We start from the raw sequence: 20,097 nt of genomic DNA on the forward strand, positions 1-20,097 counted from the left end.
GCTGTTGTCACCCAGGCTGGAGTGCAGTGGCATGATCTTGGCTCACTGCAACCTCTGCCTCCCAGATTCAAGTGATTCTCCTGCCTCAGTCTCCTGAGTAGCTGGGACTACAGGCTCCTGCCAGCATGCCCAGCTAATGAATCTTAATAGTTTTCTGCATGTAAGATCATGTCATCTGCAAACAGAGATAATTTTACTTCTTCCTTTCAATTTGGATGCCTTTTATTTATTTTACTGGCCTAATTGTTCAGGCTATAACTTCCAGGACTATGTTGAATAGCAGTAGCAAGACTGAAAATCCTTACCTTGTTTATAATCTTAGAAGAAAGGCTTTCAGTTTTTCATCATCGACTGTGATGTTAAAAACGGGCTTTTCGGCTGGGCGCGGTGGCTCATGACTGTAATCCCAACACTTTGGGAGGCCGAGGTGAGCAGATCACGAGGTCAGGAGATCAAGACCATCCTGGCTAACACAGTGAAACCCCGTCTCTACTAAAAATACAAAAAATTAGCCGGGCGTGGTAGCGGGTGCCTGTAGTCCCAGCTACTCGGGAGGCTGAGGCAAGAGAAGGGAGTGAACCGGGAGGCGGAGCTTGCAGTGAGACGAGACTGGGCCACCGCACTCCAGCCTGGGTGACAGAGAGAGACTCCATCTCAGAAAAAAAAAAAAAAAAAGGGCTTGTCTTACACGACCTTTATATGTTGAGGTGATTTCCTTCTATTCCTAGTTTGTTCAGTGTGTTTGTCATGAAAGGTCAGTCAATTTACATTTTAAAAATTAATGTAATAGATACCTTATTAGGTATATCTTAATAGATATGATGAAACAAAGATGAAGTTTTATCTATTTTTTTAAATCTTAAGAAAATTAACAATGCCCCTAATAGAAGCATAGGCCTTGATGACACTTCAGAAAACATTTCCAAATCGCCCTTGGATAATACTTGGAATCATCACTCTCTGATCCAGAATTCTCTGTCTCTAATGAAAAACTCCAGAGTTAGACCAAGCATGGTGGCTCACACCTGTAATCTCAGCACTTTGGGAGTCCGAGGCAGGTGGATCACCTGAGGTCAGGAGTTCGAGACCAGCATCGCCAACGTGGAGAAACTCTGTCTCTACTAAAAATACAAAAATTAGCCAGGTGTGGTGGTGCACACCTGTAGTTCCCAACAACTCACAAGGCTGAGGCAGGAGAATCGCTTGAGTCCAGGGGGCGGAGGTTGCAGTGAGTGGAGATTGTGCCACTGCACTCCAGCCTGGGCAACAGAGGGAGACTCCGTATCAAAAAGAAAAAAAAAAAAAAGAGAATCTCTAGAGTTTGGAAATATTTACCAAGCAAACCACTGATTTCTCATCACCTTTTAGTCAAACCTCCTTGGATGGCCTTCAGAGTGGAACAGAGTAAACACCAGAAGGTAAGTATTTCCCAAATCCTATTGACAAGAAACCTTCCTCAAAGATGCAAATACAGGTAAGAGAAGGAGAATATACAGACTATCCTAGGAACTACTGCCTTCCTTTCCTGATCTCTTTAGCACAGTGTCTCATGTCATCATTATTTTAAGAGTTAATAAGAACAGCAACAATAATCGCTACCATGGTATTATTTTCTCAGTATATTCAGACTTTATTTTCAGCATTTAACATGAATAAACTTTATGTATGGTACCTATTCAACTTTACATATAGGACCTATTAAGTAGATGCTATAACTATAGCCATTTTACAGATGAGAAAACTGAGGTATAAAAATGTTCAATTATATCCCTGGGCTCACATTCAGTGTTGGTATAGTCTAATCCAAAACTCCTTCTCTAGAGCACTTACAAGATCATTAAAAGTTTCATAGTATTTTAAAGTTTATGCTGTCTTACCCATATGTCTTTACATCATTCGTCCAACTGATTTTTCAACCTCAGTTTTTCTCTGTTATGGTAAAGTGAGATTTGCACTAAAACACTCTGATTAAGGGAAGCTTCCAAGTAAATAGACAATTCATACTGTGGATGGTCTCAGAAGGAGATAGGGTCCCTACCCTCATAAGGGACCCATTGTGATCAGAGGAAGCAGCTTCCAGCCCTGAGGAGTTTCAGGTTTGAAGATTGAGAAACAACAAATAAGAAGGCTGGGCGCGGTGGCTCAAGCCTGTAATCCCAGCACTTTGGGAGGCCGAGACGGGCGGATCACGAGGTCAGGAGATCGAGACCATCCTGGCTAACACGGTGAAACCCCGTCTCTACTAAAAAAAATACAAAAACTAGCCGGGCGAGGTGGCGGGCGTCTGTAGTCCCAGCTACTCGGGAGGCTGAGGCAGGAGAATGGCGGGAACCCCTCCGGCCACTGCACTCCAGTCCGGGCGACAGAGCGAGACTCCGCCTAAAAAAAAAAAAAAGAGAAACAACAAATAAGAAAATGGTTTAGGACTTCATATAGGTTATACCCTATTAAGTAAAAATATATTCTTCTGGAATCGATTTCAAATGCTCATTCCTGTAGAAGAGAGTAACAGCTCCTTCCTCTGGGCTCCAGTTAGGGAACTGTCATGTTGTTTGGAATTATTTGTTTAGCCTGCCTGCTGCCTCTTCATTGTGAGCTCTTCAGGAGTCTAGTCCATACCTGATTCTTCTCAGAACTCCCAAGCCCAGCTCAGGGCCTCTGACAGCCTCCTGAGTGTTTTCTGAATGACTGATTCCAAGTTTATGAATTAAACTATAAGTAACAGGGTCAAGAGATGCTGAAAATATCTTTGAGTTCGATTTCAACTGTAGAGATGATATCAGGACTATGAGATAATTTTCATTTGTTATTTTTCTGTGGGGGCGGGGGGGTGGTTTGAGACAGGGTCTGGCTCTTTCGCCCAGGTTGGAGTGCAATGGCTCAATCTTGGCTTACTGCAGCCTCCATCTCCTAAGTTAGTGTGATCCTCCTGCCTCAGCCGCCTGAGTAGCTGGGACCACAGGCATGCACCGCCATGCCCGGCTAATTTTTATGTGTTTCGTAGAGACAGGGTGTTGCCATGTAGCTCAGGCTGGTCTTGAACTCCTGGGCTCAAGCCATCCTCCCACAGACATGAGCCACCGCACCCAGTCTGTGAGAAAAATTATTTATTTTATTTTATTTTATTTTATTTTTGAGACAGAGTTTCACTCTTGTCACCCAGGCTGGAGTGCAGTGGTGCGATCTTGGCTCGCTGCAGCCTCCATCTCCTGAGTTCCAGTTGTTCCCCTGCCTCAGCCTCCCGAGTAGCTGGGATTACAGGGGCCTGCCACCACACCCAGCTAGTTTTTTGTATTTTCTGTAGAGACGGGGTTGGCCAGACTGGTCTCAAACTCCTGACCTCAGGTGATCTGCCTTCCTCGGCCTCCCAAAGTGCTGGGATTACAGGTGTGAACCACTGCACCCGGCGAGGAAAATTATGAATCTCACATTCATACTGTATTAAGTAGCTCAAAAAACACTTAGTGAACATTATTATCTTTCATGTTCACTACAATATTAAGAATTAGTGCCAGGGGTAGTGCCTCACACCTGTAATCCCAGCACTTTGAGAAGCAGAGGTGGGCAGATCACCTGAGGTCAGGAGTTTGAGACCAGCCTGGCCAACATGGTAAAACCCCATCTCTACTAAAACTACAGAAATCAGTTGGGCATGGTGGTGGGCACCTGTAATCACAACTACTCGGGAGGCTGAAGCAGGAGAATCACCTGAACCTGGGAGATGGAGGCTGCAGTGACCTGAAATCATGCCACTGCACTCCAGCTTAGGCAACAGTGAGACTCCCTCTCACAAAAAAAAGAATTAAAAAATTAGCATGGGCTGGATGCAGGGGCTCTTGCCTATAATTCCAGCACTCCAGCACTTTGGGATGCTGAGGTGGGTGGATCACTTGAGGTGAGCAGTTCGAGACCAGCCTGGCCAACCTAGCGAAACCCTGTCTCTAATAAATACACAAAAATTAGCTGAGTATGGTGGTGCCTATAATCCTAGCTTCTCGGGAGGCTGAGGTAGGAGAATCTCTTGAATCTGCAAGGTGGAGGCTACAGTGAGGTGAAATCATGCCACTGCATTCCAGCCTAGGCAACAGAGCAAGACTCCAAAAAAAAAAAAAAAAAAAAGCAAGCATGCATGCCAATTTCTGGATCAGGAAACTAAAGAGAATTAGCTAACAATACACCCTTATTCAAGCAGACAAGCAGAATTGGTACAGGAACTAACTAATCTAATTCCAAAGCCAAATATTCTTTCAAGGATATGGCAACATGCAACTTTGACATCATTTTCTTAGTTGTCTAGATATATTTTTTCCAATCATCTCTTTGTTCTGTTCCCAACCTTACTGCCCTATTACCTCCTTTTCTGGATGTGCTTTGTCCCTCTGCTTTTCTACATTTCCCTTTCCATCAAAAGTCTACTAGTTTACGGAAGATTCCCTCCTTCTCTCTGTAAGCCCTTCTTTCACAGATCTCGTTGATTCTCCAGCTAGTCTTCCCAAGTATTCTTCCTCCTTCCCTTTAACTTATATAGAACATTTTGAGAGAAAGTTGAAAGAAAAAGCCTTAAGACATGGGTTACAGTCCCAGATTCACTACCCCCACTTAGACCTTTCTTTTCCCTCTAGTATTTAGACACTCTAGGTATTTCCAAGGTTTGAACGTTAACTAGAGTCATGCATATGAAAACATGTTGCAAGCCATAAAGAACTAAAGAAATGCATGTTATCTTTTAATATGTGACTCTCACATTAAAGGAAATGGCCAAGACATCATTCAATAATGAATCTAGTTTGAAAGAATTGTCAGGAACGCCAAATTTACTGAGTACAAGTGGCTCAGAGCAGGCTCAGAAACCAGTGTCCCCTCCTGGAGAAGCAAGTACCTCTGGACAGCACTCTAGACTAAAACTGGGTAAGAAAAATATAGGGGGACTTTAGTCCCTCTATGTCCTCTAGAAAGGTTGATGAGTATAGTCTGCCTATATGGGGTGGACTTTGGATAGGCCTGGGCTTAAGCTGGACTCAACTGTGAGAGCAGAAGTTAGATGCAGTATTTTGTTAAAATTATTTATTTGTTCACTGAGACAGTCTCACTCTGTCACCCAGGCTGGAGTGCAGTGGCGTGATCTTGGTTCACTGCAACCTCTGCCTCCATGAAAATAGCGATTTTCATGCCTCAGTCACCCAAATAGCTGGGATTATAGGCATGCACCACCATGCCCAGCTGATTTTTGTATTTTTAATAGAGACAGGGTTTTACTATGTTGACCAGGCTGGTCTCAAACTCCTGGCCTCAAGTGATCTGCTCACCTCAGCCTCCCAAAATTCTGGGATTACAGGCTTGAGCCACCATGCCCAGCCTTGGATACACTATTGAATAGCATGTAAGAACATTAACTTTGGTCACTCACTTGAGTTATAGTCCACATAGAAGCACTGGGGCCTTGCGCAAATCTTACAAATTCTCTGAGCTCCTGAATGGTAATCTGTAAAATGAGACCAAGTATATACAGCTCATATATTGCTTGAAATCATTAAATTAAAAATAAATGAATTGATACATGCAAGGCGTCCAATAAGTACCTCTGATAATAGATCTTCTTTTGTGCATTTCTACGTTTCCTCTCCCATCACACGTCAACTAGTTTACAGAAGATCTCTTATAGAGATTATACTTTCTTGGTGTTGTATGTCCAGGCCTTTGTTCAATGCCTAAGATGAAATGTGCCCTCAAGAAATATTTTATAAATGAATAAATGCATGAATGAACCATTTTGTAAGTAGAAAGGTTGGGAGGTTAATGGGATAATGAGAACAGGCAGAAACTAAAATGGAATAGGCATCTACAGTCAGTGTGGGTGTGGGGTCTAAGTCTCTCTGAAGCAGTAAAGAAGGGGAGACTACAGTATGTAGAAAGGTAGATGCTAATTTGATGGTAGGAGATTTCACATTTTCTTATGAAACAAGGACGAACACTCCAGACTCCCAATTTTACCTATCTACTCTTCTCCAACCTAGAGCTCAGGAGGAAAGAGACTGAAGGAAAGATGTACAGCCTGAGAGAAAGAAAGGGTCATGCGTACAAAGAGGTCAGTGAGCTGCAGGATGATGACTACCTCTGTCGGCCCTTTTGGCCACTCTCACAGCTTGCTGTTATGTCCTGGTACAACAATTTCATCATTTGGCCCACAAATCATTCCCTCACTCTAACGAATTAGAGTACAGGATTGGGGCTAAATAATGTGAGCACCGAACTCTTTCCAAAGCTCTTATATCGAGGAGCATGCATTATAACTTTCCTAATCCCTGCTTCCCTCACTTCCAGATTGTGAGATGTGTCAGAACTTTTTCATTGACAGCTGTGCTGCTCATGGGCCCCCTACGTTTGTAAAGGACAGTGCAGTGAACGAACAGCATCCCAACCGTTCAGCCCTCAGTCTGCCCCCGGGGCTGAGAATTGGGCCATCAGGCATCCCTCAGGCTGGGCTTGGAGTATGGAACGAGGCATCTGATCTGCCACTGGGTCTGCTCTTTGGCCCCTATGAGGGCCGAATTACAGAAGAGGCAGCCAACAATGGATACTCCTGGCTGGTAAGAAGAGCCTACTGTTTCCCTGTTCTGTCTTCCCACATCCCTTCTGTGCCTTTGGTGAGACATCACCTTCTACATGTTAGGATGTAGGTATGGATAACATGGTTAGCCCTTTGTACTCAAGGGTCTTTGCATGAACATGGAACTCCTATTTAGAGATCAGAGGGTACCTGGGAGCAAAGTGGTACAAAGACAAAGAAGTGCATCCTCCCTTGTGGAGCTTCTGCTCTGACTAGACAAACCAACTGAGATGTGTAGATGATGACTAAGGTGCAGGCCATGTGGTCTCAGTTGACAGTTGAAGCACTGCAGGCCCAAAGGCCATTGATGACAGTGGAGTAAAATAATTCTTCTGATTTTTACCCTCTAAAAAGCTTTACCTTATTTTTCTGAAACTCAGATCACCAAGGGGAGAAACTGCTATGAGTATGTGGATGGAAAAGATAAATCCTGGGCCAACTGGATGAGGTAAGGCCAGTAGCTCTCTGAGTTTCAGACAGAACCTTCATCTCCCACAAACCTGGATCTCCTTCCTTCTCATTATGCCTCCTTCAATGATTTTCACATCCCCTATTTCTATTTTTCTCCATACAATGCTGTTTTATACTGTCAACATTTAGAAATAAAAAACAACATAGATATTATGATTTATTGATATCAAAACATAAATATGTATGTTACACAAAATTGAGGCACCAAGATAAACCTTGAGAAGCCTAGATTCACGGGGGACACTGAATTCATGCTTTAATATATGTAATCCACATTTATTAAGCACTTAGTATGTTCCAGGTTAGGAAGTGAAGTTCACTACGTGAACAGAAGCGAGCTGCAGGATGACCCAGCCCCTTTCCACAATGGGCTCTCGTTCTATCAGAGAATAGAAAAACAAATCAACTATTACTGTTCTATGTTATTGGGCCAAGAGAAAAAGACTCTCTGGGAATCTGGGGAAGTCAGGTGAATGGCACCTGAGTGAACTGCAGGGTGATTAGAGGAAGGCCTGTTCAAGAAAGATGGACTTGGGCTGAGTTTGGAATGATGTGTGCTAATCTAGAAACAGAGCACATGATCCAGCACCAAGTTCTGTGTATAAAACAGAATTAATTTACAGTTTAGAGAAGCTAGAGGTCAATGTGTTTTATGGCCAATCAAGGTGGAGGTAGGTCTGGAGTTGGGCTTTGAAAAAATGGTTATTTAGGCACGGCAGGGAAGCATTCTAGGCAGGATGAGCAGTGTAGTCAGAAGTGCAAGTTCATATGACATTGTGACAGAGATTTAGGAATGAGCAGAAGGTTTCCAGAGGAGTGGTGGGGGAGTGGTCAGCACAGACCATGGAGGCCTAGACCAGCAGGTGATGGGTCAGACCCGGATCTGACAGATACTGGGAACTCACTGCCTCTTTTCTTTCCCTTTGCCTGTCTTGACCCCAGGTATGTGAACTGTGCCCGGGATGATGAAGAGCAGAACCTGGTGGCCTTCCAGTACCACAGGCAGATCTTCTATAGAACCTGCCGAGTCATTAGGCCAGGCTGTGAACTGCTGGTCTGGTATGGGGATGAGTACGGCCAGGAACTGGGCATCAAGTGGGGCAGCAAGTGGAAGAAAGAGCTCATGGCCGGGAGAGGTAGGCATCACTACTATTCTTTTAAAAGGACAGGAAAGAAAGAATTATCCTAGAGAATTTTCATGGTTTAACTCTTAAGGAGAGTAAAATACCATCTAAAGTCAGTAAAATTTCACATCAGTGGCTTCCAAAATTAAATATTCATGTTATATGCCTTTGCCTCTTTGGAACAATTTTTATTGTTTTAAATCTTTGTTCTGATTTTATATTCTAAGTACTTCATGCACAAAGTATTTAACAGCATATAGTACTGAAAGACTTAAAGACAACAATCAAGTTCTCAAACACCTACCAGCTCTCCCAACAAGGTGGTTTCTTCTGGCATTTCGGTGATGTTTATTAATGATATGCATGTGCTGTTATTCATTCATTCATTATCTCAATTAGCTGTCATGTGAATTCCTACTCTGTGCCAGACGATGTTGCTGGAAGTATAAATACAGATTGATCCAGACAATCGGAAAAACTGCTCTTGAACAGATGACATGTGAATTAGGGAACCATATGATTACATACGGACATATGTGTAATATCAGACAGTGATTAGTGCTTTGAAGAAAATGAATCCAGAAAGAATAACTGGGGATCAGCATGAGACCTGGAGTCAATGTGAGACCTGGGGTCAGTGTGAGGTGAGAGTAGAGTGTTGCAGGGGATTGTCAGGGAAGGTTTCTCTTAGGAGACAGCATTTGAGAAGTGCAAGTGCCTGTGGGCCAAGGGTTCCAGGCACAGGGTGCAGCTAGTGCAATGGTCCTGAGGCCAGTAATAGTTCAGCTTTGGTTCATTTTTGGAAAACAGGCTGCAGTGAGTCATCCCCTCAGAGCTGCTCCAGTTTCCAGGTGAGAGAGAATGGTGGACAGGATGAAGGTGGAGAGCACGGAGGTAAGCCTGAGCAGGGATTTATTTTGAAGCAAGACTTTCTATTGTATTTGAAATGGGCTCAGACTGAATGAAATAACGCAAACATGAATACTTGATGTGCAGCCTGAGAAAGAGCATATTCTCATTTTATGATTTGTAGAATCTGAAATAGAAGCAGTTCATGCACCTAGTTGGGGCAGCAGGACCCAGAGTCCTTTAGTCAGTGGGACCTGGACCACTCTGTGTTGGCCAACCTGAATCCCACCTCGTGATGGAGAACCAGGCACATAACAGTCCTCAATTAAATATGTCCTTTTGAATGAGGAGACCCAAAATTCAGATTTGCTCACACATCTCTTTAACCACATTTGTGGATCTCCAGGCTGAGTTCTCCTAATAGATCCTTTTCCCCTCTTAGGAAGTCACTAAGGACAATCTCACCTAAGTCACCAAGAGTGCTATTTCTCAATAGAATAAAATAGCTGAGGCCGGGCGCGGTGGCTCAAGCCTGTAATCCCAGCACTTTGGGAGGCTGAGACGGGCGGATCACTAGGTCAGGAGATCGAGACCATCCTGGCTAACACGGTGAAACCCCGTCTCTACTAAAAATACAAAAACTAGCCGGGCGAGGTGGCGGGCGCCTGTAGTCTCAGCTACTCGGGAGGCTGAGGCAGGAGAATGGCGTAAACCCGGGAGGCGGAGCTTGCAGTGAGCTGAGATCCGGCCACTGCACTCCAGTCCGGGCGACAAAGCAAGACTCCGCCTCAAAAAAAAAAAAAAAAAAAAAGCAAAGCAATTTTATTTCTGCACGGAGGGGTGCCTCCTTGGCCAGTCACCATGAGAGCACACCTGAACAAAGGGGCACGAGAGCCTTTATTCCTGATGCGAGTCCTGCCCCTGTACCTTTTCCCATTGGCCGGGGTCAGGTCATACAATCTAAACTAATCCCAGTTGGCTAAACATTTGATTTTTTTAGATAAGGTGGGCAAGTAAAAGAAAATGGAGAGGAAGGGGAAGGGGTGTCTGTAATGAGCTAGGAAGTTAGTCCTCTTTCCAAATAAGGAAAGGAATGTGAGCTGGTACTGATAACGCCTAGTACTGTGGCATGCCTGGGCATCTAACAAAGGCAAAAAGGGAAAAAGGAGAAAGGGGGTGTCAGGCCTCTGAGCCCAAGCTAAGTCATCATATTCCCCTGTGACATGCACTTACACATCCAGGTGGCCTGAGGCACCTGAAGAATCACAAAAGAAGTGAAAATGGCCTGTTCCTGCCTTAACTGGTGATGCTACCTTGTGAAATTCCTTCATCCTGGCTCAAAAAGCTTTCCCACTGAGCACCTTGTGACCCCCACCCCAGCCAGCCAGAGAACAACCCCCTTTGACTGTAATTTTCCACTACCTACCCAAATCTTACAAAATGGCACCACCCCTATCTCCCTTCACTGATGCTCTTTTCAGACTCAGCCCACCTGCACCCAGGTGAAATACACAGCCTTGTTGCTCACACAAAGCCTGTTTGGTGGTCTCTTCACACAGATGTGGGTCGGGTACTATGAGTTAAAGAATAAAATATTGATCAGATTATTTGAAGAGAAACCTCATCATATCCCACAGGTGTGTGTGCGTGTGTATCTGCACACTTATGTGCATGTACTTGTGTGTGCGTGTGTGTGCGCACACATATGTGCATGTACTTGTGTGTGCATGTGTGTAACCGCACACATATGTGCATGTACTTGTGTGTGTGTGTATCTACACACATATTTGCATGTATTTGTGTGTGTGTGTGTCCGCACACGTATGTGCATGTACTTGTGTATATATGTGTGTGTGTCCACTTGAGGGTACCAATCATAGAAGGAATGCCCCTGCTTCCTCCAGGGGAATCCTAGATCCTCAGTCTCCTACAGAGAAACAAAAATGTAAAAACAAATGCCTTACTCTTTTTTAAAAAAAGATGATGAAAAGGGAGAGTTTTTTTTTTTAATTAAGATCCATACTCTCTGTCAAGACCCAGCCAAGCTCACGGAGGGGAGAGAGACCATCCCTGCCTTCCTGTCCTCCTGGAAGGGCTCAGGGATCAAGCCTCCCTGTACCTCCCGGCAGACACGTGACTGAAACGTTCTGAAGTTCCCTCCAGAAGAAAGTTGAACAGGGGTGGTGCGGAGAAGAAGGAAGTGCCCCAGATGCACGGGCCATCAGCTTTGCTGCCACAAAACAAGCTCAGCCTTTGGTTCTGAATCTGATTCTTGAGGTGAGAGAAGGGCTCTCAGACCAAAATGTCCCCAGGGCATGGAGAGTCAAGAGGGGAAATGGAGTGCTCAAAATCGAGTCAGTTCCCTGCTTTGAACAATCTAAGTCCCTTTTCTCATTCAGTTAAAGCCAGTGGAATCCCCAGCTGGGACTTGGTGGTAGAGGGTATCTGCTAGATGGTATTAGCCATCGGGCATTTAACGAGGGGAAATTTCTATGAAAATAAACAAACACGAAGGCTAATAGTTGGAAACTCAGTTTCTGAGTCCACAGGGCAGTCGGTGGAGAGGATTTCTAGATGCCTTCAAACAACTGCCCCCAAGGCATAGGTGTAGAGAGCATGACTGAAGTCCCACACTTGTTTCACTGGGGGGCCTGATAAAATTTGCACACCTCACATGGCTCAGACTGCTCTGAGCTATTTTTATTTTCTTATCTTCTTTTACAATCTAGAACATGTAAAGGATTGTCCTACATATCAGCCAGTTCAGAGACATTTCAAGTAAAGCAGCTTCAGATCTATATATAACTATCATTATAGTTAGCCTTTTCTGTTCCACTGCAGTGATCTAAGCCATGACTATGCTCCCAGACCAAACCAAGGGTCGGGCTGCTTGTTCTCATCACCAATAACAAGATGCGGACGAACTGGGAGAGGAGAGAATTTTTTTTTTTGTAACTGGTTACAGGGAGAAGACCTGGAAATTATCACCAGACCAACTCAAAATTACGAAGTTTTCCAAAGCTTATATACCTTCTAAGCTCTACGTCTACGTGTAAGTGTGCATTCATGTAAAGACATAAGTGGTTAACTTTTAATCTATTACCTAAGATCTGAGTCCTGAAAATCTTCTCTGGAGCCTCAGAAATACATTTAAACTAAATGGGTCCAGGTGCTGGGGTGATTACCCTTATCTCCTGCTAAATCATGGAGGCTTGGGGAGTTCCTTTAGACCCTCAATAAACTTACTTGTGGTAGTGTGAGGAGTTTCTTCAGACCCCCCCAAAAAACTTGTTTAATCCTAAAAGGGTCCTGTTAAGAATTCCTTCATTATCTTGTCATGTTTCAAGGCCCAGGAAAGGCCTAGGAAAAACTCTTACTGGGCTCTTTGTTACATTCCAGACTTTGTATGAGGGTAAGGGAGGAGACCACCCCTCATATTGTCTTATGTCCAATTTCTGCCTCCAAAGAAAGAAGAAGTAAAAACTAAAAGGCAGAAATGAAATCCACAAGCAGACAGCCTGGCACCACACCCTGGGCATGGTAGTTAAAGATCGACCCCTGACCTAATTGGTTATGTTATCTATAGATTACAGACATTGTATGGAAAAGCACTGTGAAAATCCCTGTCCTGTTTTGTTCCAATCTAATTACTGGTGCGTGCAGCCCCCAGTCACATACCCGCTGCTTGCTCAATCAATCACGACCCTCTCACACGCACCCCCTTAGAGTTGTGAGCCCTTAAAAGGGACGGGAATTGCTCACTCAGGGAGCTCGGCTCTTGAGACAGGAGTCTTGCTGATGCTTCCGGCTGAATAAACCGCTTTCTTCTTTAACTCAGTGTCTGAGGGGTTTTGTCTGTGGCTTGTCCTACTACGAGGGCACTGGCTTAATTAGCTTTTAGTATTTAACCTAACTACTCAGTCAGTGCTGAGATAGTTGTAACAGAGGCCTGTGTTAGTGAGACCTGGCCTGCCACAGCTACACTTAGCTCTTTTCTTTTTTTTTTTTTTTTCTGTGACAGAGTCTCACTCTGCTGCCCAGGTTTGGAGTGCAGTGGTGTGATCTCAGCTCACTGCAACCTCTGTCTCCTATGTTCAAGCGATTCTCCTGCCTCAGCCTCCTAAGTAGCTGGGATTACAGGCACACGCCACCATGCCCTGCTAATTTTTGTGTTTTTAGTAGAGATGGCATTTCACCATGTTGGCCAGGCTGGTCTCAAACTCCTTACCTTGTGATTCACCCATCTCAGCCTCCCAAAGTGCTGGGATTACAAGTGTGAGCCACTGCACCCGGCTCACTTAGCTCTTTTCTTCTACTAAAACATAATCTGAGAAGTAAAAATAAAATCAAAAGCCCTCTGTATTATTCCATTTTCACATTGCTATAGAGAAACACCTGAGACTGGGTAATTTATAAAGAAAAGAGGTTTAGTTGGCTCATGGTTCTGCAGGCTGTACAGGAAACATAGTGGTTTCTGCTTGTAGGAAGGCCTTGGCAAGCTTCCACTTATGGCAGAAGGCAAAGGGCAGTGAGACATCTCACATGGTGGAAGCAGGAGCAAGAGAGAGGGAAGAGGGCTATGTCTCACCCTTCTGAATGACCAGGTCTCATGAAAACTCACTCACTGTTGTGAAAGCAGTACCAAGTGGGGATGGTGCTAAACTCTTCGTAAGAAATCCACCCCCATGATTCAGTCACCTCCCACCACACCTCACCTCCAACACCAGGGATTACAATTCAACATGAGACTTGATGGGAACACAGATGCAAACCATATCATTCCAACCCTTGCCCCCCAGATCTCATGTTCTTCTCCCATTGCAAAATAGAATCATGCCTTCCCAATAGTCCCTCAAAGTCTTAACTCATTTCAGCATTAACTCAAAAGTTCAAAGTTCCAAGTCGCATCTGACACAGGCAAATCCCTTCCACCTATGAGCCTGTAAAATCAAAAACAAGTTATGTATTTCCAAGACACAATGGAAGTACAAGCATTGGGTAAATATTCCCATTTCAAAATGGAGAAATCACCCAAAAGAAGGGAGCTACAGGCCTCATGCAAGCCCAAAACCCAGCAGGGCAGTCACTAAATCTTAAAGTTCCAAAATAATCTCCTTTGACTCCATGTCCCACATCCAAGCATGCTAGGGGTGGGCTCCCAAGGCCTTGGTCAGCTATGACCCTGTGGTTTTGCAGGGTTCAGCACCCCCATGGCCACTCTCATGGGCTGGCATTGAGAGCCTGAGGCTTTTCCAGGCACAGGGTGCAAGCAAGCTATTGGTGGGTCTGGAGGATGGTGGCCCCTTTCACATAGTTCCAATAGGCAGTGTCCCAGTGGGGACTGTGTTGGGGCTCCAATCCCACATTTCCCCTCCTCTCCACTGCTGTAGTAGAGCTTCTCCATGAGGGCACTGCCCCTGCAGCAGGCTCCTTCCTGGACATCCAGGCTTTTCCATAGATCCTCTGAAATCTAGCCAGAGGTTCCCAAGACTCAACTCTTGCATTCTGTGCACCCACAGGCTTAACACCACATGGAAGCTGCCAAAGCTTATGGCTTGCACGCTCTGAAGCAGCCACCAGAGCTGTACTTGAGCCCCTTTGAGCCATGGCTGAAGCTGGAGTGGCAAGGATGCAGGGAGCAGCATCTCGAGGCTGCCAGGGATCTGGGGCTGGCCCAAACCATTCAACCCTCTTAGGCCTCCAGGCCTGTAATGGGAAGATCTGCCTTGAAGGTCTTTGAAATTCCTTCAAGGCCTTCTCCCCATTGTTTTGGTTATTAGCACCTGACTCCTTTTAACTCACGTAAATGTATGCAGCTTGCTTGAATCCCTCCCCTAAAAATGGGCTTTTCTTATCTACCACATGGCCTAGCTGCAAACATTCTAAACTTTTACCCTCTGTGTACCCTTTAAATATACATTACAATTTTAAATCATTTATTTGCTCACACATATGGGCATAGGTTGTTAGAAGCAGCCAGGCTACATCTTGAATGCTTTGCTGCTTAGAAATTTATTCTACCAGTTACCCTAAATCATCATTCTCAAGTTCAAAATTCCACAGGTCCCTAGAGCAGGAGCACAGTGCTGCCAAGTTCCTTGCTAAGACATAACAAAAATGACCTCTGCTCCAGTCCCAACAACTTCCTCATTTCCATCTGAGACCTTGTCAGCCTGTGTCACTATACATATCACTATCAGCATTTTGGTCACAATGATTTATCCAGTCTCTAGGAAGCTCCAAACATTCTCTCATCTTCCTGTCTTCTTCTGAGCCCTCCAAAGTCTTCCAACCTCTGCCTGTTGCCCAGTTCCAAAGTCACTTCCATATTTTCAGGTATCTTTATAGCAATGCCCTACTCCTGGTACCAATTTTCTGTATTACTCTGTTCTCACATTGTTACAAAGAAATACTTGAGGCCAGGCGCAGTGGCTCATGCCTGTAATCTCAGCACTTTGGGAGGGAGGCCGAAGTGAGTAGATCACAAGGTCAGGAGATCAAGACCATCCTGGCTAACATGGTGAAACCCCATCTCTAGTAAAAATAAAAATTAAAAAAAAAAAAAATTAGCTGGGTGTGATGGTGGGTGCCTGCAGTTCCAGCTACTCGGGAGGCTGAGGCAGGAGAATGGCGTGAATCCGGGAGGCGGAGCTTGCAGTGAGCGGAGATTGTGCCACTGCCCTCCGGCCTGGGTGACAGAGCGAGACTTCATCTCAAAAAACAGAAAAGAAAAAAGAAATACTTGAAGCTGGGTAATTTATAAAGAAAAGAAGCCTCATTGGCTCATGGTTCTGCAGCTTGTACAGAAAGCATTGCAGTCTCTGCTTGGCTTCTGCAGAGGCCTCAGAAAACTTATAATTATGGTAGAAGACAAAGAGGGAGCAGGCACATCACACGGCCAGAGCAGGAGGAAGAGAGCGAGCGAGGCTGGAGGTGACACACTTTTTTTTTCAGATGGACTCTCACTCTGCCACCAGGCTGGACTGCAGTGGCGCCATCTCGGCTCACTGCAACCTCCGCCTCCTGGATTCAAGCGATTGTCCTGCCTCAGCCTCCCGAGTAGCTGGGACTACAGGCGCCCGCCACCACACCAGCTAGTAGTGTTTCACCATGTGGGCAAGGGTGGTCTCGATCTCTTGACTTCATTATCTGCCTACCTCGGGCTCCCAAAGTGCTGGGATTACAGGTGTGAGCCATTGCGCCCGGCCAATACACACTTAAACAACCTCACAACTGATTGAACAGAAACCCTTGTGGCCAAGGGTACTCCAGAGAAAGCCTGAAAACTGAGTTCCCAGCCACGATTGGACAGGAGCTCAGACATACCTTGTTATATCCCCTTCCTCACTAAGCATCAGTAGGCTTTCTTCCCAAAGGGCGAAACAGCAATCAGCCCTTTGGGGTGACTCCACCACTGATATCCATCAAGTGCCAGACTATGGATGGCCCTTCCATTTTTGCAGTTTCGACACAACTAACCTGCATTCCTCCCTGCTGAAAGACCATTGACCAGGCAGTGGTTCCAGCCGGACGACAGAGAATGACCAGGCAGTGGTTCCAGCCCGTCTACAGATAATGCATAGTGAGGGTCGCTGAGTCTTCAACTTCACCTTGGAGGTCAGAGGCCCAAAAACTCCACCCTCAAGTCATGCTAACAGTGCCATTTTCTGAACACTGGACCTAGGGAGAGGCAGGAAGGTCAATCACGAATGCACATATTTCTCCTCTCATACATATTCATGATTTCTCGTATAGCTTATGAGGGTATGTATATTTGGCCAAGCCATTCAGTGAAATTCCCGTCTTAGTCTTCTGCTCCTTGAAGTGCCTGTTTCTGGCTTCTGGCCGGAGGCTCTGCTTTCCAGCCTGTCCAAATGACCAGGCTGCAACTCTTTATGAGAAATGAAGCTTTTCTTTCCAAATTGGGAAACCTCATCATTCCTCACTTGACAAACCTAAAGAACATATGTAGAAGTGCCCTTAGTGATTTTTCCTATGAGAATAAAAGGGATCACCTGAGATTGATTCAGTCAAGCTGTAACTCCCCAAAACACACAAGGCAGTAGAGAAAAACGGCTAGAGGCAGTATGTGTGAAATGAAGCTAAAATTTAGTTTCTGCACTCAGAAACAATTATTAGGGGCCAATAAAGTGGACAGGGACCCACGGAGAACTGCTGAACCCTCAGCACATGACAACTCATCCAAACTCGCACACTAGGAGACTTGACAGAAGTATCCAGCAAGACTTCCAGCAGCATAAGACTGTGCCCCCAGGATGGCCCAGCAGCACTTGCACTCTTGCTGCTTCCACTAACACATCCGCCTGCAAAAGCTCAGCGCAGTGAGGAAATCTCACCATGCTCCAGCCCAGGTGTCCCCAGACTTTTTGGCATCAGGGACTAGATTCACGGAAGACAATTTTTCCACAGATGGGTTGAGGGGAGGACTGGGATGATTCAAATGAACATTTACAGTGCATTTTGTTTCTATTATTATCGCATTGCAATATATCATGAAATAATTGTACAACTCACCATAATGCAGAATCGGTGGGAGCCCTGAGCTCATCTTCCTGCAATGAGATGGTCCCATCTGGGAGACAGTGACAGACCATCAGGCATTAGAGTCTCAAGGAGCACACAACCGAAATCCCTCACAGGCGCGGTTCACAATAGGGTTCGTGCTCCTATCAGAATCGACGCTGCTGCTGATCTGACTGGAGGCGGGGCTCAGGAGGCGGAATGCCACTGATGGGGGGCAGCTGGAAATAGAGATGAAGCTTCATTTGCTCCCTTGCCCATGCGCTCACCTCCTACTATGTGGCCCGCTTGGGGACCTCTGCTCTAGCCAACTTCTGATGATAGGCCCCGACCTCCCTTTCTTGGAGCGTTTACTAAAAAGCTTTCAGTTTGTAAGCATGTCTTGCCACTCAGAAGGGCCTCTCTCAAAGCCCGAGAGCCCTCCCTTTGAAAGGTGATCATCAGCAAGGGTGAGGCCTCTTGTCTCCCAGTCTCTGCAGGAGAACAGAAACCTGTCTGAAGACAAAACTACAACAAACTCAGTTTAAAGATCTCAGTTGACCTCATTTGCAATTCTAGAATCAGGCAACACTTCCTTCCACAAAATAAAATAAGTGTTCCAACAAGTCAGAGGGAGGAGGTTGGCTCTACAGACAGAAAAATGTGTTCAGGCTGTACAGTGTGTCATTATTCCATATCTCAGACATCACACTGCAGACATCTTTATAATTTTGAAATGTTTTTGTATTTTATTATAACTTATTTAAAAACCAAAGATAGGCTACTTGGATATTTATTATGACAATTTTCTGGAAGATAAGAGTCTTGGAGATGACGCTTCTCTTTCAAATTTGCCTGAAGGTGCCATAAAGGCCACAGGGTGTTCAGCCGGGCGCGGTGGTTCACGCCTGTAATCCTAGCACTTCGGGAGGCCAAGGCAGGCAGATTACCTGAGGTCAGGAGTTCAAGACCATCCTGGCCAACATGGTGAAACTCTGTCTCTACTAAAAATACAAAAAGTACCCGGGCGTGGTGCCACACACCTGTAATCCCAGCTACTCAGGAGGCTGAGGCAGGAGAACTGCTTGAGCCCAGGAGGTGGAGGTTGCAGTGAGCTGAAATCGTGCCACTACACTCCAGCCTGGCTGACAGAGCGAGACTCTGTCTCAAAAAAAAAAAAAAAAAAAGGCCCTGGGGTGTGGAGCCTGGTCTTCTCATTAAGGAAGTTTCCAGAGCACAGCACATGACATGCCAGTGGTGACCCTGGTTTTCAGAGAGGGACAGATGCCAGGAGGTCAGGCATAGCTGAGGGTCTCAGTTTCCCTGGGAAAGGGGACCCTGCAGTCCCTCTTGGTCTATGTGGGTGCAAGATGGGGGATTTACCCTGGAGAGGCCAGGAGAGGAATTCTGACAACTCCTTGGTCTGCCATTCTCCCTCCTCAGGCCACTAGCTTCTCCTTCCCTGCAGGGAGAGTCTCAGGAGAGGGGGAAGGTTACATAGTAACCCCCAAAAGGATCATTGTTTTGTCACTTTATTTTTAACATTTCAGACTTTTGAAAAAGTGATACAAGCCCACTAGAATTTCTCAGAGTACAAAAGATTAAAGAGTAAAAATAAATATACTCCATCTGTAACTGCCTATCTCGAGAGGTGGTCACTGGGATGACTGTTTTGTGTCTCCTTTTACGAAATATTCCAATACATGGCCTCCCTGTGCCTCAGTTCCTGCTTTGTAAGGTAGGGACAATACAGCATGAGGTTGTTATGAGGATTAAATTAGCTAATCCTTGCAAGTCAGTGAAAGCGAGATACGAATTTACAAGCTTCCCCCCTTTTATACACTGTTTTGTCCTTTGTCACTAGTTGTTTTGCAGGAGAATTCTCATCTTACACACAACTGGGCCTCATGCTTTTTAAAGGGCTGCAGAGTACCCTGGTGTTTAGGTAATTTTTCCCCACTAGGGCCAGTCTGGTTGTCTCTGGTCTCTGGCACCCACGGGCATTTGTCATAACAGGTGTGAGCTTCTCTTTGGGATTATCTCCTATAAACAGAATCCACAACAAATGTCATGCGTGTTTGAATTCCAAATAGATGTTTCCTAACTAGTCCCAAAGTAGTTGTAGGCCAGAATACTCCCAACCTTTGCTGAGAGGGGTCTCCTCCCTTGCTTTTGAGTGGCCTAATTCTTCATCTACAAATAACCCACACTGACCACCCAAGAACTGCAAACGCATTTTGACAAGAAGAAAGACGTTCCCGGCCAGGCGCGGTGGCTCACGCTTGTAATCCTCGCACTTTGGGAGGCCGAGGCAAGCCGATCAGGAGGTTAGGAGTTCGAGACCAGCCTGGCCAACACAGTGAAATCCCATCTCTACTAAAACTACAAAAATTAGCTGGGCGTGGTGTCAGGCGCTTGTAATCCCAGCTAGTCAGGAGGCTGAGGCAAGGAGGCGGAGGTTGCAGTGAGCCGAGATCGCGCCACTGTACTCCAGCCTAGACGACAGAGCAAGACTCCGTCTCAAAA

The 20,097-nt window shown here is 45.4% G+C and overlaps 1 protein-coding gene across 1 annotated transcript in view; it reads left to right on the forward strand.

Annotated features, from left to right (window-relative positions):
* The window catches only part of PRDM7 (PR domain containing 7), a gene marked incomplete at its 5' end in the record, with an annotated part of 11,115 nt that extends 1,611 nt beyond the window's left edge, over positions 1-9,504 (forward strand). Inside the window, 7 exons of the mRNA XM_011928064.1 lie at positions 1,369-1,418; positions 4,752-4,908; positions 6,015-6,116; positions 6,322-6,587; positions 6,988-7,055; positions 8,021-8,214; positions 9,494-9,504. Coding sequence (XP_011783454.1) covers positions 1,369-1,418; positions 4,752-4,908; positions 6,015-6,116; positions 6,322-6,587; positions 6,988-7,055; positions 8,021-8,214; positions 9,494-9,504 — 848 coding nt within the window. The remainder of the gene's footprint in view (positions 1-1,368; positions 1,419-4,751; positions 4,909-6,014; positions 6,117-6,321; positions 6,588-6,987; positions 7,056-8,020; positions 8,215-9,493) is intronic.
* Positions 9,505-20,097: the final 10,593 nt, after the last annotated feature.

Source organism: Colobus angolensis, unplaced genomic scaffold (genome assembly GCF_000951035.1).
Source record: "Colobus angolensis palliatus isolate OR3802 unplaced genomic scaffold, Cang.pa_1.0 Scaffold76, whole genome shotgun sequence".
NCBI lineage: Eukaryota > Metazoa > Chordata > Mammalia > Primates > Cercopithecidae > Colobus > Colobus angolensis.